This window comes from Crassostrea angulata, chromosome 1 (genome assembly GCF_025612915.1).
Source record: "Crassostrea angulata isolate pt1a10 chromosome 1, ASM2561291v2, whole genome shotgun sequence".
Lineage (NCBI taxonomy): Eukaryota > Metazoa > Mollusca > Bivalvia > Ostreida > Ostreidae > Magallana > Magallana angulata.
This window is the reverse complement of record NC_069111.1, coordinates 54505451-54532311: the sequence shown is the minus strand read 5'-3', so window position 1 is coordinate 54532311 and position 26861 is coordinate 54505451. Positions and strand designations below refer to the sequence as shown.

Sequence of the window (26861 nt, the reverse complement as noted above, 5' to 3'; positions counted from 1 at the left end):
TTTTATAGCGACTCGAATGCTTAATTGAAATTTATAAACCGTTGTAACAAATTGTGTTGCAGGGCCTCTATTTTTCTCTCTATTAATTGAAATAGCCCAACATTTATTATTTAAAAATCAATTAAATAACATATGACACATGGATGAAATCTAGACCAATAATAATCAGTCATGAATTCAAGTGAAAACAGGAGAATTCCAGAGGGTCAAAAGTACTAGTACATATAATTCATAGCGGACAAACACATGCTATTGAGTTTCACCATCTAAGAGTACACAGAGCATTTTTCTTTTTATAATACGTATGCTTCAAGGATACTATGACAGTGTAACAATAGAGATTTATTAAAAGCATTGAAAAACTTTCTAATTTATTTGTGGAACATAACCTTTGGGGGATGATACTGCATATATTTTTAACCTTTTATTGTTTATCATTAGTGCCCCTTTTTTGACTTGCAGGGGAAATATCAAAAATAAATGCTGATTAATGGTGCATTATGAAACAATCATATCGATATCACATAAGGGAACTTTAAGCAATGGTTAATGTCGGTAATTATGATCGTAATCGCTGTGGCTGAAATTATGGCTAGCAGACATTTGAGATGCATATAATCATTCTGGAAACAAAATTAACAGGTTACAAACCATATGTTTTAGACTACGTACTGACCGAGGAAACGGAGAATAATAATAAGATATCGAAATACCATCGCAAGTATTGAATCAGGGTTTCGTGACTTTTGCTTTAACAAGAACACGTTTCAAAAAACAATAATTAAAGTCAAACATGTATGGCCCGATTCTAAATCTTATGAAGATAGCAGACTCTTCTCTTGTATCGCTAAAACATATTCCTGGCCAATGTATTTTAGAAAGGAACTGTGCTACAACGATCACAAACATGATTCCATGAAGACATTTGTGGCAAAGCACTTTGAAAAGATAACGCACTTTGAATTTTTTCAAAGTGCGTTATATTTTGGACCACGTAAACGATCTTTGAAAAATAATTCTTACTACCATTTTTTTTTTATAAAGACACTTAACATAAAAAGTATGTGTAAATTAAAAATTCTATGATTCAATTTTTTAATTAATTTTTAGTATAATGATTTGAGAATAAGAATGTGACAACCACCGATACAGTTTAATTACCGGTACAACATTCAAATGATGTCTTTTTTCTTTCCTTATTTTTGACTTTACTCTTTATGTTGTAAAATCATACTTTAAATTTATTGAATTTTGCATACAGAGACATAATAAAAGTTTTGAGATACAGTCCCTACAAAATTTACAATGTATATACTATTTTTTGAGTGTGAAATAGGTGGTCCATATATTCATTGATATCATTAACATTTACCCATTCGTAAGTAAAGTTATGAAGTAATTACTTTTTTGTCAGTGCCATAAAGATATTTTTCATACAATTGAATTTTGGAAATAAACTTGCTTGCATGCATTTTCCCCAATGCTGTTTCCCCCGCACACATACGCTAACCTACACATCTGTGAATCGTTGATGAATATGCATAAGAAATAAATTTGAATAATTTCAAATATGGTCATCATAATGACAAAATTCGGGTCTATTTTCCTCCATTGCAAAATTTGCGTTAAAAACGGCATATATAGCTTTAACAGTTTACATCTAACATCATCAAAAGTTAGTATACTCAATTCATTTTCAAATCAACCATTGTGCAATACAAAAACATATACCAGTATGAATGTTATTTTATAAAAAGAGAAAAGCTAGTTACAATTGGTACTTTTTGATAAGTATTGTTAGGTTATTACAATTTGTTATAGTGGTTTTTTTTAAAATTATATATTAGTGTAACCATTAGCTATCCATTTAAATAAATAAGTAAATAAAATTGAAATGAAGCTGTCCTCTATGTGCACTGTAAAGGTTTACATCATTGGGTATCAGATTATATTTTGTACAATGAAAAAATTTGATATGTAAAAATATTTTATAAGTGTTAGCATAACATAAACCTGATTCATTGTTATCTTTTTTTAACTGTACAGTTATGACTTATTAGTCAATTATCAAGTCCTCTTCATAAAGGATGTCCGACTACTCCGGTCAGCATACTTGAATGAAGCTTCAAAGCATGATGCTGACAGAGAGTCTATCCCATCATCCTTCGGGGCCTTCCCATGAGCTCTATTCATGTACACTAACACTGCTACAATGGCGGCTACTACCACTAGACCACCGATCCCCCCGCCAATCACACCGTACAGAAAGCTTTTATTGGAAACGGACGAGATCTTCTCCTGTAAAATAAACACTCTAATTTACTGACTATATCAGTAAATCTCAAAACAATCTTGAATTGTGTTATAGAGTGTGGATTGTTCCACTTGTGTCGTGTAAGGTTTACTCGCCTTATCGACCGATTTGACAAGGCGATCAAAATTTTCCACGGTGGTATTGAAGGTTTTTCCCCCCGAAAAGTCCACTGGCCAAGTCTTCATGTTTCCTCGCATATCAATGGCCGTCACGGTGGAGCGATAAACACAGCACGTCCCGCTGAATAACATAAAAATTTTTTAGTAACAGTCAATGTTTCCCTGACCATAATAGATCTACTTGTATATAGTACGCACTGCTTGGTGGAGAAAAAAAAACACCAATGTCATAAAGTGTGACCCCATGGATACAACTACATCAAGAACTTCATCTCAAAATAACTTTGTAAAGTGTTATCTATATATTTCAAAACATTCGTAGTAATTTTTGTCTTTTTCTAAAATGGAAAAAGGCGTTTCACGTTATTAATATACAATTTAGAATTCTCTCTCTATCTCTGTCTCCCTCTCTGTCTCTCTCTATTTATATTGCTCCACTTAGACCAAAATTTATTGCTAGATCTGAGATTTTATAGTCATTTGAATCTCAAATTTCAATATTCAAGCTACCTAAGAATAGCTGTGTATATATCAGGAGAGGTTGAACTCAGAGTAAAGGTAAACGCCAGGTCACGTGGTGTCGCATACATCCTACTCATGTTTACATGGAATTCAATGTCCATTTCTGTGGTCCATTTTTGCAACGAACAATTAAAGTAATTCATCGAGGCTTTTTCACAATTGTTAGTCTTGTTTATTGTGCTCATTTCCGGTGGTGCCACATCTGCAACCTAAAAATATTCGGGAGACTAACAAGAAATAATGAAAACCTCTTATTTCAACGAGAAAGTCTTAGTTTAAAAGGTTTCCCGAGATAGTAACATTAATTACAGACAAAAAATGCCTTTAAAATTCAAAACACACAACTTTAATATCTTTTGTATAATGACCTGTAGTGTTCGTTTTATGGTCTGAAGGGTTGTCCCTCCTAAATTCAACTTGACTGTCAGATATCTAGAAGCAATATAATTATATAGCAATAATATAATTAATTGTCTATTGTAGATACTTAATAAACAAATTTTAACAATCATTAAAGATGCATTCCTTTAAACTTTTTTTTTTCTTACGCTAAGGTCAAGGACTTTGCAGTGACTGGGATATTAACGATCTTAAAGGCATGAGCAGCCACAGACACGGGAAGAGATGACCCTGTCACAAATCCCGCAGGGGTGGATGTCTTTGTCACTTGAAATACACGCCTCGCACTTCCGGTGTTTGTTACATTAACTTCTATCACTGATGTTTTTCCCAGAACCAGCTTTTCTGAATAACAAAATCATATGCAGCTTATTAAGACAATTTCATTAATAAATTGTTATGAGTTTCAATTTAAAGATCGAAGCTTAAATTTAAAAGCATAACAAAATAGTATGAAAGAAGTCGTCTCAGGGTTCATGATCTCAAAAATCCTAAAGAATCGTTTTTAAATCAAACAAAACAATAAGTCCTTTACGTTGCAACAGAAAAAAAATCATGCTTTTTCTGAAAGAGATCGAAGACCGGCTCTCTAGTAATGCAAACCACTTATATGTCATCTGTTTGAAAATTTTTTTAGATAATTGTCGATTGGTTTTCGTCTACTTCAGAAGAACCAAGACTTCTGTCTCCGAGAAACAAGATAAACATGTCCGTCAATTTGAGAATAGTCGACCACTTGACAATACAGAAAGCTGACATTAAAATGTGGCATGAGTTTGTTGGTAAGGTATACTGATATCGTTCTTTCAATAGAAGTAATTTAGTTTAACTCGGCCGAGCTTCTTGGCAAAAAATGTCAAAAACAATTTTAGCAGGGTGCCATTGTGCTTTATAGATTTCCGTTCCGTCCGTACCTGGTTTAGATGAGAACTCAACGCTCCCGGTGACAGGGGTCACAGCTTCAGATTTCTCACGAGTAAAAGTTTGAGAGTGTAGACTTCCATTTATACTGACCAAAAACTCCTGGAATTAATTTAGTTCAATTTAAAAGCTAAAGGTCTTTATGCAATGATCAGACTTTGATAAAAACTCAATCATTAATAAATAAAAAAATATTTACAATAAACGGTCTTATAAAACTGGGTACTGATATACATGTATTTACCTCAGATGTCACATTATACTCAGCGTAAAGCACGCGACTTGCGTCACTATAGTTGTCTTTGACAGGGAGAACTTTAAGAATGGCGCCGTCCAGTGTCTTTAGGATGATATGCAAGACTCGAGCAGCAACCGGAAGTCCGGTAACTGTAACGCTGAGGAGGACTGTGGTTCCTTGATACAGACAAAATTGTCAAATCGATGAGAAATATGTGCCAATTCTTACAAAATTTTCGTATATGTAGATAAATTCAAAAGGCTTATAGAATAAACAATATTATATTGTGAACTATTACCAGCCATCGAAGACAAGTTTTTAACATAAACCTGTTTAAATATCAGGAAAGCGCTAAATTAGATGAACTTAAAAAGAAAAAAAGTACGAACCTGTGATGGGACTGGTTCCGGTGATGGGATACTTGATGCCGTGCACGTCCTCCATGAACTTGTACGTAAAGTCAATGTTTCCACTTCCGCCTACTTTCACTTTCCAAATTCCCGATTCCATTTTGTGCAATGTCCACTTTCCCGCTGGAGGTTTCTAAAAATGGCCAAAAGTTTTAACGTTTCACACAATGTGAAATAAATTAAAATGAAAATGACTGTCAAATACGGCGACAATAAATGTTATATCTAAACGATATCGGTTAAACAATTCTTAATGTATACAAATGAGGTTTAAGAAAAAAAAGGATAGAACATAATAAATCATTATAACAACTAATCATATGGGGTTTTATATGAGTATTGATGTATTGAATTCATAATTTAGCGTTACAAAGTACAAGTGTAATAAAAATTTTATGATTATTTTCAGCAAGAGTTAGTGAATTGTTTACTTGAGTTGCAAGCAAACTTTTTAAAATTGAAGTAAAAGTATATTTTTTCTTTGATAAAAGAGTACTAACTTGTATTGATAAAACAGTCGTACTTCCAATAACATCTACAGAGGCAGAACCAGAGAAGGCCTGTGTGCTGCCTATCAAACATATAAAAATAATCAAATAAATTTCATATGAATCCGTGGAAGCTACTTAAAAAGTTGTAACATCGCATGGCGTGTTTGCTCGGTTACCGTCTGGTCGGTCTAGGGTTAACATTGAGGTTGAGGACACGCCCTCTATTCTGACAGTCAGGAGGGACAGGTCCTCATCCACTGACCACGTGTGTTCTGTCCCTGAACTCATCGTAAACGAGTCCACTTCTAAACCAGCTACACCCATATTGTTCTGCAAAGAGAACCCCCATAATTGTCTCCCTGTGGCACAACATAAATTTCTCATTTATTGGTGAATTTAGAAGAACGGTTATAATAATATTTTTACATACGTATTGTATATTTGATTTGGACAATGAATTTAACATCCATGCATGTATTTTCATTGACATTGCTTGTTCTTACCGCTACAAAAGACCCCAGGATGGTGCCGAGAGATGTAGAGGTGGTATGTACAATAAGGCCGCCAGTGGCTGACGCTATCTTATCAAAGAAATCAAGTCCTCCTGAACCGCGCCTCATTCGCTCTGGGTTTAGAGAATGACAAAAAAGTAATAAGTTTTCATAAAATATGAGTAATGTGATGTAAATTTAGACAGGTTTTTAATTATTACAGACAATGATTTTTTTCATTATCAGGTATTGGTATTACTTGAAGATATCATCGGTGTTTGTCGGAATACTACAACCGCACTCTTCTTTCTTCTGATCAAATCAATGAATTCTTCCTCTCTCTGTGTGTGTATGGAAGCCTCTGTGTCAGGGCTAGAGAGAACAAGCAGACATGACCCGGTCTGTGCTTTCTTTAGAGCTATAAAAATTACATATACTATATTAAAAAGCCAAATAAACGTTTACAATCGTTCAGTGTTTAACCAGGTTTGAATTATACAAACATTTACGAGAAAAAGCCACCATTTCATTATTATTCTAATATATATTGTATAACAGAAAAGTTACAAATTTACCATTTATCAAGTCATTAAATGTCAATATTGAAGGAACCTGTCCGATCTTTGATGACATATCTCCAGACAACATCATCACAATGGTGTCATTCAATGATTCTAAGATTTTTCTATCTTCAACTATAAATAAACAGAAATAATAATGATTAAAATAACTGTATGTATGTAACTCTCCTAATGGTAGTAATTTCATGAAGCGGTCAATTAATCACTGTTACTGGGGTGAGAAAAAGAAAGTAATATGACGAACCATTGGATTCATGTTGATTAGCATCAATGTTGCTCCGAGTTGTCGCCCTTGTTTCTCTACTCACTGACCCCGCCCCATCCATGACAAGAATTACAGATAGACCCTGGGTAAGACAGTTGTAACACGGCTTCTTCAAGGTCATACCAAGGAGTTCTTTGAATTTGTCAATTCCAATTATATGTAATAAACCGGTACCTACATTAAAGTAGAGATAAAACGAGTTGATTGATAAAACTCACGTTCTTTCTTAATGAACAATGAAAAAATGTTATCATTAGTAATGAATAGATAACAGAAAATATAAAACAAAATATATATTATATTATAATACCAAAATCAAAATAAAAGGTAACAGGTAAATATCACCAGACACGTTAACATCAAAAGAATTTTCAGAATAAAGACGTTTTTGGTCTTGGTATTAATTATATACCCTCCCCAATCAGAAATTCCACAGAAGCCCGTGTAGCTGCCTCCATCGCCTGTTGTTGAAGATGGTCAAGTGTATTCTCGGGTCTGGACGTTTCTTTGTTTACTTCTTGTTTTTTCCGAGGATCTAAGTAACATTCATCTGCAAGACAGATTATATTGTATACACTATTCGGTCACTGTAAGAACTACTGACTGAATGTTTTGAAAATGGATTAATGCTGAATATGACTACAACATTCAGAAAGCCAATATTTAGTGAATAATAAGGCTTACCGCTTGCCAACTTCATTAGTTCGGATTTTATCCCATTTTTTCTAGGTGTTTGCAGAACCCTTGCAGAAAAAATACAAGTACGTGTACGTATTAAGTGTTTTAGAAAGTTCTACAAATACTTGATAGTTAAAGGACAATATGTAAGACTTGCTTTTCGTATTATTATCTTGAATAGTTGATCGTAATTTTAACAGTAATGTCCATATAAAGAACTGTTACCTAGAATTTTAGAATTTATTTTAAAATGTCTACAAAATTGACTGTAAAAAATTGTCAATATTTTACAAGAATGAATACTTGCATTTCAGAGGACACATTTAACCTCAGAGATTTGTTAGATATGCCTTAAAAGTAAAAAGAAGAAAAGGAAACGAAATTAATGTTTGATTTAAATGTAAATAATTCTATGGTTTTTTAAAATTTATATCCCTAAATGCATCATCTATATTGTGTTGTGGTTTAATTTAACCTAGGTCTTGGCAGATTTGGTTCCCAAATATTTCCACCCAGTTTGTATTGCTGTAAAACTCCTGCAATGTGAAGAGATATTGTCCAATCAGATCTCTCACGGCGTCCCAGTTCGGGTTGGCGGTCTGTGATTGGTTAATTATCTCGTCTCTAAGAGACTGCAGAAGCAGGTGTCCTTAAGAAAAGTAAAACGTTTTTTTAATCTTAATGTTGAATATGCTGAACTAATGTATTTCAAATAGTATGTCAAATGTTTATGCCAATGGTCAAGTAAAAAGCGAGATACAGAGCTTGCAATTCTTTGAAAACATGGCTTGTTCCATTTTCTAAAATTGACATCTAGGTTTATAAATATAGAAAATAAACTATTCATAACAAATAAACCTTTACAAACTAGAAACTATTTAACTAGATTTATGACAAAATTGCAGAGATAAAAATTTATGGAAAACAAAAATGGTATGAATTGGCAGCAAAATATCTTAAGGAAAAATGGTGAAGACTGTAAGCAAAAATGTCTTTAAAAATGTCTTTCATCATACAAGGAACTAGATTGAATAATGCAATATTTGGTGCTGTTTTTGTTAATCTTGAATACACATATTTGATGGAATTAAATTATACTCCAAAGTTAGTTGATATTAAAAGGGAAGACTGAGACAAATAAGTAGAATTGACATATTAAAATCACTCTTTTTATCAAATTTAAACAGTCCTATACTAAGTTAACTTAACTGGCAACCAGTTAATCTAAAAACAATGAAAACGATTTAAACTGTTTCTATGAGGATGTAAAATACATAAAATAAATAACTATACAATATCACAACAGATCACAACAGATATGGAGGGCTAAAGATAATTGATTAACCTGAGGTGTTTATCATTGCTTTATAATCAAGTTGGATTAAAAATTAAAGCATATAAGGAAAAATCAGTTAAACTCAATGTACAAATTACACCAGCATTTGCAAAAGATATTTGGTATTTTTAATTTATACATTAACAAAAATTGTTATTTGAAAAACATGTATAACTATTTTAATTTATCTGTTACAATATGTGACTGTTAAACAGTATGAATAGTAATTGTGTAGTATAATAAAAATAAATTAAACCGAAGGAAATGAATGATATTCCTGTGTATACATCTTATGTATGCACTGGCTTTGTTTACATTACAAAGACGTGTGTGCCCTGTATCTCTATAACTAGACGACTTGACAATTGACATTAAATTTTAGTTCATCATATAAAATACCTCAGACACAATTGGAAGGTAAAATTTGAAGAAAAAAAATTGACACGTCTTATAGATATTTTTTTTTATCAAATATACAAAATTCTTCTGGAAATGTCAGTCATGCAAAATTTTACTTCAAAACATGTAAACATTTAAAAGTTATAAATAATATGTATCACAAAGAACCGAAAATAAAAAAAACTTCTCGACATCTTCATTTACGTTAATTTTTACCTTTTAATGGCTACTAACTCACAAGCTTTATTTGAACCACAAGATATTCAGTAAAATATGTCGTATGACGAATAATACTCAAAAACATTACGAATATAATGTGCTGCATTGAACCTGCTTCGATTTGGTTACAGCTCATGGTTCTTGTTGAGTCATCATAGTGATACCTCTGGGTCTGAGCGACCTTATTGATGATATCTTCAACAGTCTGGAGAAAGTGGACCATTCTGCCATCCCTATCTAGCCAAAATAATAACATCTTAAAAAAATAAATAAATTACCAAACCATAAACAAATTTATTTCTAATTCACTTTAAGAGTCATACAATGAATGAAAAACAGCATCATTATTTGAAATCAAGAAAAAAACCCAACAACAAACCAGTAATTGATAAAACAAGAGGTCCAGGGGCCACATCGCTCACCTGAGCAACAATTGCCTGAATTCTGATCAAATTAGCATTACAGTATCAAAATATCTTGACAACTGAGTACAGTAGATCTTGCTAAAAAAAACTGAAAATCTGCCAATTTTTATCCACCTCTTATTTTTTAGTAAAGCCCCTTTTGTTGTTGTACCTGTAAGAAGATTTTTCTCTATTCCTATTACCCCCCCCCCCCTCCCCATTTCGTGGCCCCACTATTCTCTAGGGAATCATGGTTTCATCAAACTTAAATCTACCTTTAATCTCATAACCTGTGCTTTCACACTAAGTACTGAGTTTTGGACCGAAAACTTTCGCAGAATATTTTTAAGGATTGTAAAACTTGATCCCCTAATTGTGACCTCACCCTACCCCCGGGGACCATGATTTGAACAAACTTGAATCAACACTTCCTGAGGATGCTTCCATTTTAATTTGAGCTTTTCTGGCCAAATAGTTTTTGAGAAGAAGATTTTTAAAGATTTTCTCTATATATTCCTATGTAAAACTTGATCCCCCAATTGTGGCCCCACCCTACCCCCGGGGACCATGATTTGAACAAACTTGAATCTACACTACCTGATGATGCCTCGACTCAAAGTTGAGCTTTTCTGGCCAAATAGTTTTTGAGAAGAAAATTTTTAAAGATTTTTCTCTATATATTCCTATGTAAAACTTGATCCCCCAATTGTGGCCCCACCCTACCCCCGGGGACCATGATTTGAACAAACTTGAATCTACATTACATGAGGATGCTTCCACTCAAATTTTAGCTTTTCTGGCCTAATAGTTTTTGAGAAGAAAATTTTTAAAGATTTTCTCTATATATTCTTATGTAAAACTTGATCCCCCAATTGTGGCCCCACCCTACCCCCGGGGACCATAATTTGAACAAACTTGAATCAACACTTCCTGAGGATGCTTCCATTTTAATTTGAGCTTTTCTGGCCTAATAGTTTTTGAGAAGAAGATTTTTAAATATTTTCTCTATATATTCCTATGTAAAACTTGATCCCCCAATTGTGGCCCCACCCTACCCCCGGGGTCCATGATTTGAACAAACTTGAATCTACACTACCTGATGATGCCTCCACTCAAAGTTGGGCTTTTCTGGCCAAATAGTTTTTGAGAAGAAAATTTTTTAGATTTTTCTCTATATATTCATATGTAAAACTTGATCCCCCAATTGTGGCCCCACCCTACCCCCGGGGACCATGATTTGAACAAACTTGAATCTACATTACATGAGGATGCTTCCACTCCAAATTGAGCTTTTCTGGCCTAATAGTTTTTGAGAAGAAAATTTTTAAAGATTTTCTCTATATATTCCTATGTAAAACTTGATCACCCAATTGTGGCCCCACCCTACCCCCGGGGACCATGATTTTAACAAACATGAATCAACACTTCCTGAGGATGCTTCCATTTTAATTTAAGCTTTTCTGGCCTAATAGTTTTTAAAAGAAATTTTTTAAAAGATTTTCTCTATATATTCCTATGTATAACTTGATCCCCCAATTGTGGCCCCACCCTACCCCCGGGGACCATGATTTGAACAAACTTGAATTTACATTACATGAAGATGCTTCCATTTTAATTTGAATCTTTCTGGCCTGATAGTTTTTGAGAAGAAAATTTTTAAAGATTTTCTCTATATATTCTTATGTAAAACTTGATCCCCCAATTGTGGCCCCACCCTACCCCCGGGGACCATGATTTGAACAAATTTGAATCTACACTACCTGATGATGCCTCCACACAAGTTTAAGCTTTACCGGCCTCATAGTTTTTGAGAAGAAGATTTTTGAAAAATACCAACAAATTTTCAATAATTCTCAATTATCTCCCCTTTAAAAAGGGCGTGGCCCTTCATTTGAACAAACTTGAATCCCCTTCACCTAGTGGTGCTTTGTGCCAAATTTGGTTGAAATCAGCCCAGTGGTTCTTGAGAAGAAGATGAAAATGTGAAAAGTTTACAACGACGACGACGACGACAACGACAACGACGACAGACAACGGACAAATTGTGATCAGAAAAGCTCACTTGAGCCTTTGGCTCAGGTGAGCTAAAAAATCAAATTGTATTCCAGGCTTCAAATAACACGGGAGTGGATACATGGTAAGGGAATTTATCACGTTTATTAATTGAATTGAAGGATTATCATTTATGTAATACTATGATGTAACCGGTCAACAATCTTCTTTAACAGTCGATTTCTAACAGTTGCAATTCAACAGTTCCAGTCTACCAGTCAAAATGCTGGACTTTTTTTATAGAGTTGTTGGTAACTGTTTTACAGGGGAATGACAACATCTTCTGTTCCCATTAATTATAAGCAAAAAATAAACTGCAATGCCGAGTTCCAATGCATGCTGTGTACAATTCAATATCCAATTTGTTACTAATGAAGTGACAGAATAATATTTGAAAAGGGTTACTGGTGGATGGTAAATTTGTTTCCAGTCATTTTACGTATAAATCATTCCATGATATTCGAATATATTGGTGCATTACATGACTGTGCATTTTTAACATGTATATATGTAAGAAAGGTGCGTTCTGGTAACTTGGAGGAAAATCCTTATAGGATTTATTTCATTAACTGACATTCGCTGTGCAGTTAGTGACGAGCAATGAACTACAGTGTATTTTTAAAGGGACTTGGACACGATTTCAGATCAAAAATTTTATTTTTATTTTTTATGTATGAAATGTTTAAAGCACATGAGCTGCAATTTTCATGCTGAAATTTTTTTTTTTACGAAAATATTATGTTCTACTAAAATGACAAAAATTATCATGATTTTAAAATTTCTGTTAGCCTTATTTTGTGGGAAAAGACGTCAAGAAGCCTTAATATAAGCAAAATTGATTTATTGTCGTCCTGTACAAAAATTGAACTGCTATATATTCCTTAGAAGAGAAATCTTACTACTGACAGAAATTTATGATTTTTCCAAATCTTATTTATCATAAAAGTTTAAGTTACATGCAGACTTAGCATACTAGCAGATTTTTAAAACAAAATGAAATTCTAAAAAATACAGCTCATATTGCTTTAACTGGTGCATTTTAAGTGATTGACTAAACTATTGAATGTTAAAGTCAAGTAACAAGCGAGATACAGAGGTAAACATTGGTTTAAACAAAGCTCGAGTCTTATAGTTGTTTACAAAATATGTAAGGTAGAGAATTACCATCTCTTAGAAACAATGACATGCAAAAAACAATTTAAACTAATTCAGTATCTTCATAACTACCATTATCAACAAAAGAAACATACATTTCATTGAAACTTACACCAATACAACACATATGTAAAAAATGACAATATTCGAGCTTTTTTTTTTTTTACAAAACAAAGAATTATGAACACTGTATCTTGCTTATAACTTGATATTTGACTTTCAAATTTTGACATAGCATTATAAACTTGTATATTTATCATTATAAACATTAACAATGTAAAAATAAAATTGGAAAATTTTATTTCAAATCGTGTCAAAGTCCCTTTAAAGGCATTATTTGTTTAAAACGCAATGGAAAGGATCAAACTCTTCAATCTTACATAACTTTTGCGGTTTAAAAGAGAAACTGAAGATTTATGTAATAGGCCGAGAGACAGTTCGTAAAGTCATTCGCAAATAGCACAACTCAAGATCAGTACTACAAACCGGAAGATTCACCACCATAATTAAGCACTATGAAGTTCTAATGATCCATTTATAAATCTAAGATCCCATTTTGTAGCAACCGTTAAAATATATGAAAACGTAAGTCGTTATATCATATTGTGGGACAAGAATGCTTAATGCTAAAGATACCGAATAACAGAAACCATTGGTCAAATTGCTTAATACTTTTATTTTTGTTAAATTGTTTAAAAGAATGAAAACAATTCTAAATTTGAATAATAATATGACTTAACCGGCTCTAAAATATCCTCATAGTTATAGAAAAAACCCCACCTATATAAGAAACTGTAACACTTACTAAAGTATTCGATGACTGTCTCAATAGCAGCAGATAAATTATGTATCTCCAGATCGATGACGTGGTTTATGACGTCAGCTGTAGCAATATAAATGGCAGTCCGTGTGATGCTGGCGTAAGTGTGGTCAGATTGGCCATAAGTATTTTCATTTGAGGGTATAAACGAATGCAAATGACCAACCAAAACACAAAAAATTGCTACTTTTAGTCTTCCTTTCATAATTATATCCACGAATTTCACGTTCCATTCATTAAAATTTGAAAATAGAAAAGATATTTTAATCGAGTTGTTCCTTTATATGGATGCTCTCCTTCGCTGAGCCAGCACAAGGATTAAAGTTGATTGATTTATTTGCCTATTGCACAACTAAAGATCTTTTTTAGAATTTGATTCTATCCACTTTGCAAATGTGAGGTGCAACCTTTGATAACGACAGGTACTTCCTTTACCACTCCAAAATATCTTCTCCATAGATCAATAAAATTCAGATAACTTTCTACAGTAGGACAAAGTCTGAAGAAATGTTTAACATAGCGATTTAAAGATTTGTTCCTATTTTTCCATATAAATTCAGCTTAATGCCAAGATAAAAACAAGTATACAAGGGCATTGATCACTATAAAGACAAACTCTTTATGCAACAGAAACAAAGACTTGTAGCCCTTTTTTTATGGAGCTGAATGTCTTAAAGATTATGTTGTTGAACATAACACGTTCCTTAAAGGTAAACATTAGTTGACAGTCGAAAACTTTGGCCAAGGCAATTCATATACAATGCATTGATTGTGGTTTTAGTTTAAGAGAGCAATTAAAAAAAATCTTATCATAATCAAAGAATACTTTGTTTAGTTTACAACATGGTATCAATATGTGACGGCTAATTTATACAGCAATTGCTACTTGGTTATTTTTCTGCTGTTTTTTTATATTTCGCTGTGAAAATGATCAAAGGCAAATGCAAATCAAAGCTTTGCAATTGAAAGATGGGAAATAAATGATAATCATCACAGTTTCTAAAAACTGTATTTCGTTTTCTTGGGCATTGCGAACGGATTTATCACAAGAAACATAGAACATAGCAAAAATATTGTAGTATGCTTAGATATTATGGATTCATCTGATTTTCGTACTGGCTCAGTTTTCGTATATTTGATAAGTAGACGGTCCTTTCTGATTTCGATAAAATCTTCAAGACTCTGTTAAGTCAGTTAATTCGGGGAAGAGGGGTGTGTGAGATTTTCGTTAACTGCTTCTTAACTTTTGATCATACTGAAGAGCAGAAACTTTTATTTCCGTATGAACATACTAATGGATCAAAAAGTCATATTTATGATGCAGGCCGCAATGTTCATCGTACGAGCTAACATTATTATAATAGATATATACCCGTTCATACCAGGCATCAACAAGTCTAAGCACTTTAGAGAGGGCTCGGATTTAGATTGTTCACGAGCATTTTGCCAAAACTTCTTAAAAACAATTGGAACATGAACATGTGAAGCTGGCAATGACTTGTCCAACTCTGAGGCGGAGATAATTCGTTTTGTAATAGTGTTCATCTGCGTTGCTTGCTTCGAGAAAGCTGGTATGGGTTAATTTTTATAAGATATGTTTCAGTAAACTAGAGATTCTCGACTTTATAAATATATCAATAAAACTATGAGCATAAATGAAAATTGAATTTGTTTTTGAATAACTATTTTTTATATATGGATATGCTTATATTTTTACGATTTCTTCTTTCAGAAGATAGGTTTGGCATCTCAATTTCAATGTTGCAGAAATCAATTTCTAAGTTTTAAGGAACAGGCTATTTTATCAATGTAATGATATAATTGTCAGTAGCAATATAAATGATAAAAATAGGATATAATGTATTTGCACTTTCCACTATACTATTCAAACTTATTAATGAGCAACGATCAGTGCATCTAATGACAACGGTTACTTATGTATTACAATGATCATAATGTTTATATTTTTAAATTTGTTCTACTTTTATAGCGTACCATAGGAGACCGATACAGATGTAATTGGTTCGTTTATGGCAACTAGGACTTGTTTCTATTACGGTCACAGCTATGTATTGGGATGGTTGTTTAATTACAAAGGTAATGTACGAGATGTAAAAAAGATATTTATTCATTATCTTTACATCTTATTTATTCATTATCTTTAACATCTAGATTAATCTAATGAAAAAATATATCTTTCGTTTTGGATTTTTTTTGCACAAAAGTCGTATATATTTCAACCTTAGGATTATCTCAGAGGTTTTCTAACCCTAACCGAAATGTTGCTTGATTTGTTTGGTAAAATTGTAAACAATAGTAGAGGCAAATAAAGTTATAGCAATTTCTATTTGAAAAACGAACGAACAATCACAATTTTTCTGTAGCAAATCGACACCTGTAGAGATATTTTATAGCATGTGGTTGCAAACATGGCCCCATTATTTTAAGCCTCCCTAAAATTCGGACTAAGGTAAGGACTATTAATATAAAAATGATAATATCAATTGCATACAATTCAATTCATACTCATGAAATATTTCCCTGTCTTGTGGCTATTTGTATATTTGATATCCCAATCTTTTTATGAATAACGTAAACACAAGTCTAAGATATTTCATGATCATGTACATGTACATTTATTAATTTGGTTGAAAGTTCTTTCGTAAAACGCAGTCTAGGGCCCTGATTAATTAGACTCACATAATAACAATTTGTACGTAGCTTGTTTAAACTTAATCTGCGTTTTTAACGTGTAAACATAGCTGTATACTTTGAATCGAGTTTTGCGAATAAAATGGTTTTACCACCCCTTAAAATCTATATTTACTTTTTTAAAAATCTCCATTTTATGTATTTAGGTGAGAACAATTCCATGAGTTTATTAAAAAAGAATATTCTTTGAACAAACTGACATCAGTACGACATGTATGTAGTTATTTATTTTTTAACTAAACCAAACTAACTCATGATTCAACTGATACTTTTTTTTTAAAATTAATGTCTCGTAAGACGTTTCTTATTGAGTCTGCAAAAAAAAATTATATAAGCAGAATAAATAAATATAAATCATATAAGCAAAAATAATAAAGAAACACAATGACTAAAGGTATTCATAGTTTGAATTTACAAATATTTTTTTAAATCAAGTTATTTTAAAAGAATCTCAAGGAAGGTTATATTGGTCAGTATTTACAGTAACTCATGCAGGTGTGTGTGGTTTTTTTTATTCACAATCTCTGTAAAGATGTTAACAGATTAGAAATCCAATGCCGACACTATTCTTCTGTTCTTTCGTATCTGATTTAGTGACGCCAGAGACACCGTTATGGGGGTCTTTTCATGCTTATTTTTTGTTGAATTTCTTTCTTTGTGTTTAATGTAAACAGATGCTATTACTATGGCAACTACGAGAGCAAGCACCATGGTTCCTGCACCAGCGAGCGTCAGAACCTTTATGTAATGTACCAGGGACTCGTGTTTTTTATCGGTCTGTATAGAAAACAAAACAGGACTTCAGTTTATTCTACATTTATTTGCAGCACAACTATCAAAGCATTTCTCAACAAAATAAATCAACAAATACATGGGATACATAATTTTTTCTTTCCAACAATCAGCAATATGTTCTGGCTATTTCAAATTCTAAAATGTCTACTTTGAATATCTATGCTGATGTTTTGACCGAATGAGGGGAAAAAGTGCTTTCCAGACATAATGTTCTTTACACATGGTCTGTCTTCTTTACCTTCATTGGAATTGGTTTAGTCAAGATATCGAAGTTTTCAACTGTTGTGTTGAAAACATTTCCTCCCAAGAAATCAATCGTTTTTGTTTTTATATTTCCACGTGTGTCGATGGCCGTCAGTTGAGATTGGTAAGTACAGCAGGTGCCACTAAAACAAAGAGGGTGGTTTGTGTTTAGAGTTTTTTTGTGTATCGTTTTTTTTTTTTTTTTTGAAAATGCAGCCTTTGAGCATTCCTTATGATATCTAATGTATTAAGAGATACAAATCATTATGATAATTTGCATTTTCATTTGTTAAAATTAAATATATTTAAAGTTAATATACTGAAAGCAAATATGAATCAAATACCTTAAGGTTGTTACATAAACAGACGGTGAATTCCGTGCGTACTTAAACTGTACAGTAGTCGGTGTAACATATAACTGGCTGAGGCTGGCTCTAAAAGCGACATCTAAAACCAAAGTCCAGTTTTGTTTCTTGCAGTTATAGTAGTTTAACATTTCCTGTCGGCAGTTGGAGGTTCGATTCACTTCGTTGAATTTTGGTGGCGGTACATCTACAACCTTAATTAATAACAGGTGTCCAATATACAACATCCTTTGTACATTCAGGTAAAACTTAGGTTTTGTGGTTATGATTTTAAATGTTTGTATAACCAATATTTATTCAGCATACTTAACAGGTCAACAGTCGTAGAAACCGGTTCATAACAATATTTTTCATGAAAAATAGTAAATCAAAAAGATATTATGTCATTACAAGTTTTAGCTTTGTACCAGAGATTGTGAAGATTACATGAACATTGTATATTTGTTGATTTTACTCGGTACGTGTCTTTAAAACCTTTTAATGCTGTTAAGTTATTCACTGCTTTAAAAATTTTGGATCACATTTCAACAAAATTTTAATTTGAATAAATCGTTTGTACATTCTAAACTGTGTTTGCTGGAGATAAATACTTGTCACCGTACAATCAGTGTCCGTGAGATGGTCTGTAGAGTCTGTCCCCCTAACGTGAGCTTCACTGATAAAGTCCTGAAACACAATTTTAGCTTTAGAGGGTGGTAAAAACTCACACATACTGAGCACTAAAATGATATTGAAACCCAACAATATCGTTTTATTGGTCTTACGCAACAGAGACGTTGTTAGGTTTCAGTGTTAGACGTATTTCTTTACTACTCCTAGGGCCCACTGTTACGGAGTAAGAACGCTGCGTGGGAAATCCACTGGGGACGGAGGTGGCTGTCAATTGGTAGGTTTGTGATGTACTTCCTGTATTTTTCACGGCGACATCTATCACTGAAGTTTCTCCAAGAATAAGGTTTTCTATAGTAAAACAGTACATTGGTAACAAAACTGGAAGATACATTAAATAAAAAGATACAAAATGTGTAGATCACATCGAGAATAGAAAAGTTGTGTGAGACTTTTCAGGAGACTTAACATAGCAAAAACGGAGAAACGTGTATTAGAATTGCTTTCGTAGCTTTGCAAAAATTTACGATGCGTACATTCCAAAAAAAATGCTGATGTTACTTAAAATTGAAGTAATGATTGAAATTTTTAAATAATGCAAAGTTTTGGATTAGGAGCATTCTAGCATTACCATCCACAGTATCACCACCTTGAATATTCATTTGATGTTTGATTACCTGGCTTAGAGGTGAAGGTTATCTCCCCTGTTACAGGTTTGACTATATCTGACTTCTCCCGGGTGAAGATGTTTGTGTCAATGCTTCCATTGATGCTAACAAAAAACTCCTGTAAATATTTAGTAAATTATTAAAATATCCAATATTCTTGAATTCCATTCGTAAAGATATACTTAAATTCAAACCTCGGGTGTGACGTCATAATAAGCATATAGGACACGATTGCTTTCGCTTGATGTATCAGAAACCGGAAGTTTGGTAAGAATGACACCGTTAGGTTTTTTAAGAATGATATTTGTGACCCTTGCTGAGGGGGACAAGCCCGTGACACTGATGCTGATGAGGAGTTTAGATCCTGTCATGCAAATAAAATTATAACATTTTTGCTTTGTGATAGAGAACAAGCTTAATAATTCAAGAATAGCTTTAACAAGCAAAACAAAATCCTTTTGCGATAAACGATTCACACCTGTGATGGGACTGGTTCCGATGATGGGATACTTGGTGCCGCGCACGTCCTCCATAAACTTGTACGTAAAGTCAATGTTTCCACTTCCGCCTACTCTCACTTTCCACGTTCCTAATTCACTTTTGTGCAGATTCCATTCACCTGCAGGGGGGTTCTAGAAATAACTATACTCTTAAACGTGATATTTAATATGAAATAAATTCTGATAACAAGATATCAAATTTAAAACCTTAACATAATGGACGTTGAATGATATTAACCTGAACTGATATAACGGTAGTGCTTCCTATTTCATCTATAGAAGCTGTTCCACTATATTGCTGGTAGGAACCTTAAAAAGATGTCAAAACGTTTATATCTCAGCAGTAGGTCAAACTATAGATATTACTTGGTTTAATATTGGTTCTTGTATTTTCAGAAGATAATGTTTACCATCTGGCCGAACCAAGGAGACAAAAGTTGCAGACGACAGACCTTCAATAGTAACCGTCAGTAGTGAAAGATCAGAATCCACGGAAATCGAGTGTGTAGATGCAGACATTTCAAAGGACGTTATTTTTAATGTTGATGCTCCCATATTGTTCTATAAAACAAATTATTCAGAATACTTCTTTTTCTATCAGGTTGTATAATCATTATAATATGATTCTATTGAATGAAAATTACAATGAATTGTTAAAGGAGTGCATACCTTTACAAAAGATCCCAGAATTCCCCCTAGAGAGGAAGAAGAGGTGTGGACAATTTGTCCCCCAGTAGCTGCCGCTATATTGCGAAAAAGGTCAAATCCTGCCGATGATCTTCGAAACCGCCCTGAGATATTTTAGCATTGCATGCATATTTAATATCACGTTAGGCAATTTATAAACAACTTTTATGTTCTTCTTTAATTTTCAATCTTTGCATAAAATGTTCCATAAAGAAATATATTAAGTCTACTATAATCTACTTGATATATGCTTGATTTGATAGCAGGATTTCTATTTGCATACAGGATTTAATGCTCAATAGTGTATTGTTTGCAATCAATACAATATTTCGTTTTATCTGAGGAGAAAATCCCATTTATGATGTGATTGGTCTAAAAAGTCATGTGACAGGGCGAACAAAACGTCGTATTACCTTGGAAATAAATATCATATTCTACCTTTCGGAAACCTCGGGATTTTATCAAAATAATTGAAATGATCATACGATGTAAACAGCTAAACTTAAGATTAAATATTTCATGTTTTTAATTTTTCTGCAATCAGAAAAGCAGCCCATCAATCTAGGATTTCAATTTATGAAAGAAAAGAGAAAAAAATAACATAGGAAATCAAACATTTACATCGTTTTTGCTTTCTCAAAGGTGAAAAACTCATAGAGCTCAACGTGTTTTGTACAATGCTATGTTGCTCTGTACTATACGTGCATAAATGTTCGGGAAATATGAAGAATTATTCCCAAAGAAAAATCAAATTTTGCTCGGGCGATGCTCTCTCGCAAAGTATGATTTTTCTTAGGGGAACAAATCTTTACATCCCCATCACTATCATCCAATAAATTTATAGTATGTACTGAAATTATTAGATGTTTATAACGATAAGAATAAAAGTATGTGTTCTTGATCAAACTTTCAAAGTTATCAACTTTCAGGAAATCATACAATTTAAGTCAATCAAATTTTATAGTAATCAAAGTAACATTCAGATCGGATAATTTATACATATATATTTATTCTTGAAATATTCATTATTATATGATTGATTATCTCCTAGCTCTCTGATTGGCTCATATCTAGAAAAATAAAATTTTAAATTCACCTGAACGTAACTTAGGTGGTCAATATAACATTTGATTGTCTATAAATTGGACTAAAAATAGATAGTTCAATGATATGTAACTTTTATGAACTTTTTCGGCTATGGCTCCTAACTAAATCTTGAAAATACTCAATTTCAATTTTTTTATTAATTCGTCGCTGAATCATTTACGACTCGGTGAATAGTGTACTTCTTGGGTAGCTAAATCATCGTATTGACCTAAAAACAGCAATAATTGTATATTATTTACTGTGTTGACGCTTAATAAGTATTGTTATATTAAAGGAGACTAAAATGAACTCTCTCACGAAGCGCTGTGTATCCCTTTTGTCGCGTAGAATGATCCAACGTTATGCAATGAAGCGCTGAAAGAATTCCGGAGAAGAAGAAGAAGAGAAAGAACAAAAAAAGGAGCGCAGGTAAAAGTTAGTAATACGGTAGGAAATATCTAGAAGAATGGTTGTGGGGTATTGGGAGAAGTACTCCTAAAAGGATGAATTAACCTGGTACTTCACAGCACAAAAGGTACGGTGCAATGTGTCCGATTCTAGAACCCACACAAGTGGTCAAAATAGCTAAGATCAGTGCCTATCCAGTTTGCTTAAAAATGCTCTTCATATATATTTTTTTTGAAAGATATATTTTGTCTAAATTCAAAAGAGGGCAAAACTACATTATATAGAAGGGCATAATACATCTTTCTCAGTAAGTTCTCTTTTATTTTGCTTTTCATACGGATATATTGTGATCTTAACAGTTTGATATTTTTTAAAATTATCAAGTCTGTTAATTTTGTTGATTAACACTAAATTTGTAAAATCTTGGAGTATGACATTGAAAGTCTGTGTAGGAGAAACAAAACAACAAACCCGCTTTTCTCGAGTTGTCGTTTAGAATACACTTAGGGTTTTGAACCGTGAATTCCGACCGACGTCTTCGTCTTTCACCACCACAATCCCCTCGCAGGAAGTAGACTAGTTTCAAGTGTTTGGCGTTGGTCAAGGTTATAACTTCATTCATTCTCTCTGGGTCTTTTGCGTCAGCATCGGTGAAGAAAAACACACAAGATCCTGGGTTTGCTATTTTCAGTGCTATAAAGAATACTTCATCAATCAATTCAGAGTAACTTTTAAAAATTAAGATTTGTTGTTATTAATTAAAAATGTATTTTCTCCATATATAACACTGAAATATCTAACCAAGTACTGATTATGATAAGTAGTACAATAGTAACACAGATCTGTTTCTGAAAATTGCATCACTTTATCAGCATCCTTCAGGATAGGGGATCTTACATGTCATGGTTCATGTATCCTTCCCTTTACAATATCTACAGTTACCCAACACATTTATTCAACACTGCACTAGCCCGATTAACAAATATATTTACTTTTATATGGTAATGAAAACCTACCTTTACACAGGCACGTAGCATCAGGGGGGGGGGGCAGGGGGGGCCTGGCCCCCCCACTTTTTGTCGCAGCAACAAATTTTTTAAAATTTACATATATAAAAATGAATTATAATGGAGTTGGCCCCCCACTTTTTCGGAAGTTAGTAAAAAATTGGTATGAAAAGTAGGAAATGAGTAGTCAAATTCAAGTTGAAGTTACCCCCCCCCCCCCCCCCCCCCCCCCACGGATTAGGAATTTCATGATTTGGAGGGAAAAAAATTTTGGTAGGGAAAAAAATTTTTTGGAAGTATAGTTGAGTCTACCCCCCCCCCCCCCCCCCCCCCCCCCCCGGGAATAAGGATTTTGAAGATTTTTGGAAAACTTTAAATTTCCCTTTTTTTGCTTGTCAAGATTTTTTGGATGAGTCTGGCCCCCCCCCCCCCCACTTTCAAAAACGATGCTACGTGCCTGTTACATATTGATAAAAGCATTTTTGCTTCTGTGCATAAGTTTATACACGAAATTTGGGATTAAATTGTTTTTTGCGCATGCTCGTCATGTAAGGCGGTCGGGATTTCTTTAGAGGGGTGCCTACTTCTGCCGAAAAAACCAAATTTTAATGCATTAATCGAACCAAAAGAAGTGAAAATCATGTTGAGAGATTTATCTAATGACTATGTGGTGATTCTATGGTGATTTTGTGATAAACAAAACCTCTGGAGTTTAATTTTTCAACAAACTGAAGGTTCCTTTGTCCGGCCAAGGCGCGGTGAGTTAAACTCATACTAACATTCCAATGTCTAACCTACAAAACAATAACATAAGCACAAAAAAGAGAGCACTACGGGACAGTATGGATTCCACTGATGGAAAAGAAAACGGCGGTCCAGAAGGATACCAACTTAATGAAATTATGTCAGGCATATCCAATATTCAAAACACTCTTGCAAATTTCATGTTGAGACTAGACAGTCAAGGTCGTCAAATGGACGAACTCGCAAAAGAAGTCCAGGGTCGAGATGGCATTCAAGAGCGTCTAGAGCTAGTTCAAGAACAAGCTAATGATACTGTTTATTCGGTAACTGAAATAAATAATTCACAAGAAATTATGTCCAGAGAGATTAGCCGCCTCAAAGACTATGTCATTAAACTAGAATTTAGGGTTAATGTACAAGAGAAACAAATTCTTGAATTAAAATCTCGTTCAATGGAAAATAATGTGATAATAAGTGGGCTCGATGAAAAACCAAACGAAAATCTGGCAAGCGCCGTAAGGGATGCTTTTATGCAGGAACTGGATCTAGGCGTGGAAGAAGTTGATTCGTTCCATATTCTCAACCTTTTTAGACTGGGAGAAAAAGACCCTACGCACAAGAGGAAATATCCAAGACCCATCTGTATCCAGTTTGGATATAAAACTCACAAAGACAAAGTAATGAGTAGAGTGAGGGTCTTAAAAGAAAAGAAATCCCATATCCGATTGGCTGTCCAACAACCCGAAGAAATACGCGAAAAAAGGAAACGTCTGTACGATATATCCAAAAAAAGTACTCAGCCAAAAATGTAGAAACAAAAATAAAAGGAGACAAGCTGATTTTCACCAAAAGTGGAAATGTTTATCGGGACAAAACAGGAACTAGACCAACAGCCGAGGAAGTCATCTCAGGTGACCAGGTGAAGATAACGGTAAACAAGGGCAAACACATTGAAGACAACCAAAACCGGTTCGAGTCGCACGCCACGGCAGTGAATTCGTACAAACAGGTCAAAGAGTCGCTGATCGAAATACTCAGGCTGCCAACAATATCCAGCGCAAGTCACAATGTGTACGCCTACCGGTTCGCAGGCAGTGATGGTATGGTACATGAGGGTTCTGAAGATGACGGCGAGCATGGGGCGGGGAGAACTCTGCTTAGCGCCATGAACGACAACGGAATCCAGAACGCGCTGATTGTGGTCTCCAGATGGTTCGGAAACAAAATCGGTATGCGTCGCTTCACCCATATCGTTGATGCGGGCTTGAGCGCCGGGAAAAACATAAATCCGTCCTAGCCAAAATGTGTTGACGTTGAATGCAAGTGCGTAAGCACTCCTACATACATGTACTTACCATGCTTACATGCGAGTTTTTCTCTTCGACATTCCGTTCACTGATGTAATCATATTTTACGTGCTTTGGATTAATTGATTAATTCTTCAACTGATTGAAATTGTATTTATCTATTCATGTATATACTTTTTTTTGTATTTATCTACATGTATTAATTTTCTGAAACATGTTTTTGATTTTTCAAAACATTCCGGAATTTAATGAGCTACTTTTTATCTACCCGTGAATTGATTAATTTACTCATAATAGAGATACTCATTTTTTGTATTTCCGAATTTACTAACCATGCTTCTGATGTTTTTTTTCTTCTTTTTTTAAAACAAAATTACAGTCCGGAAATTTTTTGGTTTCTGGGCTTATTCGGTTTTGTATTCCGGAAGTATTTGTATCGGTTCTATTCTATTTTTACCGCATACATACCAACATCCGGTTTGATTTGCTCTAACGAGGTATGATTTCTACCTTTTTTTTAATCCATTTCTATTTGTTTATTAAATCTTACATATTCAGCCACTAGTCCTTAGGTGGTAGGAAATGCAATCTCCTTTTCCGAGTTAATTATTGACTGTGCTTTTTTTTATTTTTTTTTACACTATTACTAGATTGATAGGTTGCAGGATTGTAAATTTGCACTAGCGTTTGCATAGGATAATATTTTATACAATGCAGCCTGTCTCCCTTAAATATATTCTTACTAAAATAGGAGGGAATGTATTTGATACTTCCTGTCCGTTTCCATAAAATGTATTATTTTTCAAACTTTTTTTTAACTCTACCTGAACATAACTTTAACATATACAGGTTTATCGGCAGCTGTATAGCATGCCAATGTTTACAAATGATAAACAATACCAATTCATGCGCCGAATCAACACCTTTGCTATGTCATAGCACTTTTTTCTCTTCTATACACTATATATCTCTTTTAACTGTCTTCTGCAGGGGTAAAGTATTATTAAATAATCCTAATGGACAACAAAGCACTTAAAGAAAACAAGTTAAAAATACTATCAGTAAACTGCCAAGGGCTTAATGACTTCCATAAGAGGAAAGATGTTTTCAGAAATCTTAAAATTAAAAACCACAATATTTATTTCTTGCAAGATACACATTTTAGTGAAAAAGATGAAATGTTGATACAATCTCAATGGGGAACTAAATCTTTCTTTAACTCATTCAGAACAAACTCTAGAGGGGTGGCAATTCTTTTAAATAACAATTTTGAATGTAAAGTACATAACATAGATAAAGATGATAGTGGTAATTATCTTATATTAGACACTACTGTTGAAAATATGCACCTTTTACTGGTAAATATATATGGCCCAAATTCAGATACACCAAATTTTTACTCAGAATTAAAGAATAAAATTGACTCTTATCTTAATACACAACATATTATAATTGGAGGTGATTTCAATTTAGTAATGAATAAAGACTTAGACTCTATGAATTATAAACATCTGAATAACCCAAAAGCAAGAATAGAAGTTTTGAAATTAATGGAGACATTTAATCTTGTGGACATATTTCGGGAAAATAATGCAAATTTAAAAAGATACACATGGAGAAGGAAAAGTCCTATAAAACAAGCCAGATTAGATTTTTTCCTTATATCTGACACTCTAACAAATAGAGTACCACATGTTAAATTTGAAAATAGCTATCGTTCAGATCATTCCCCAGTAATTCTTGAATTTAAAGTAAATGAATTTATGAATGGGAAAGGCTTTTGGAAATTCAACAATTCCCTATTAGTTGATACAATATATATTAACTCTATAAAAAAAATAATTAGGGAAGTAAAAAGACAATATGTTTGTCCTATATACAATATAGATAATTTAGATAATATAAGAAATGAAGAT

The 26861-nt window shown here is 33.3% G+C and overlaps 1 protein-coding gene across 1 annotated transcript in view; it reads right to left on the bottom strand.

The window, feature by feature from the left end:
- Positions 1-1249: 1249 nt before the first annotated feature.
- Positions 1250-26861, bottom strand: part of LOC128175502 (uncharacterized) — a 34768-nt gene continuing 9156 nt past the window's right edge. The window contains exons 8-34 of the mRNA XM_052841149.1: positions 22359-22580; positions 20376-20497; positions 20117-20267; positions 19945-20015; positions 19685-19838; positions 19401-19570; positions 19216-19324; positions 18694-18889; positions 18532-18595; positions 17909-18123; positions 17560-17707; positions 17211-17303; positions 9495-9639; positions 7905-8078; positions 7164-7301; positions 6731-6925; positions 5918-6039; positions 5591-5744; positions 5424-5494; positions 4903-5056; positions 4520-4689; positions 4269-4377; positions 3504-3699; positions 3324-3387; positions 2944-3164; positions 2410-2554; positions 1250-2298 (exon numbers count right to left, since the gene is read on the bottom strand). Coding sequence (XP_052697109.1) covers positions 2068-2298; positions 2410-2554; positions 2944-3164; positions 3324-3387; positions 3504-3699; positions 4269-4377; positions 4520-4689; positions 4903-5056; positions 5424-5494; positions 5591-5744; positions 5918-6039; positions 6731-6925; positions 7164-7301; positions 7905-8078; positions 9495-9639; positions 17211-17303; positions 17560-17707; positions 17909-18123; positions 18532-18595; positions 18694-18889; positions 19216-19324; positions 19401-19570; positions 19685-19838; positions 19945-20015; positions 20117-20267; positions 20376-20497; positions 22359-22580 — 4004 coding nt within the window. The 3' untranslated portion in view covers positions 1250-2067. The remainder of the gene's footprint in view (positions 2299-2409; positions 2555-2943; positions 3165-3323; positions 3388-3503; positions 3700-4268; positions 4378-4519; positions 4690-4902; positions 5057-5423; positions 5495-5590; positions 5745-5917; positions 6040-6730; positions 6926-7163; positions 7302-7904; positions 8079-9494; positions 9640-17210; positions 17304-17559; positions 17708-17908; positions 18124-18531; positions 18596-18693; positions 18890-19215; positions 19325-19400; positions 19571-19684; positions 19839-19944; positions 20016-20116; positions 20268-20375; positions 20498-22358; positions 22581-26861) is intronic.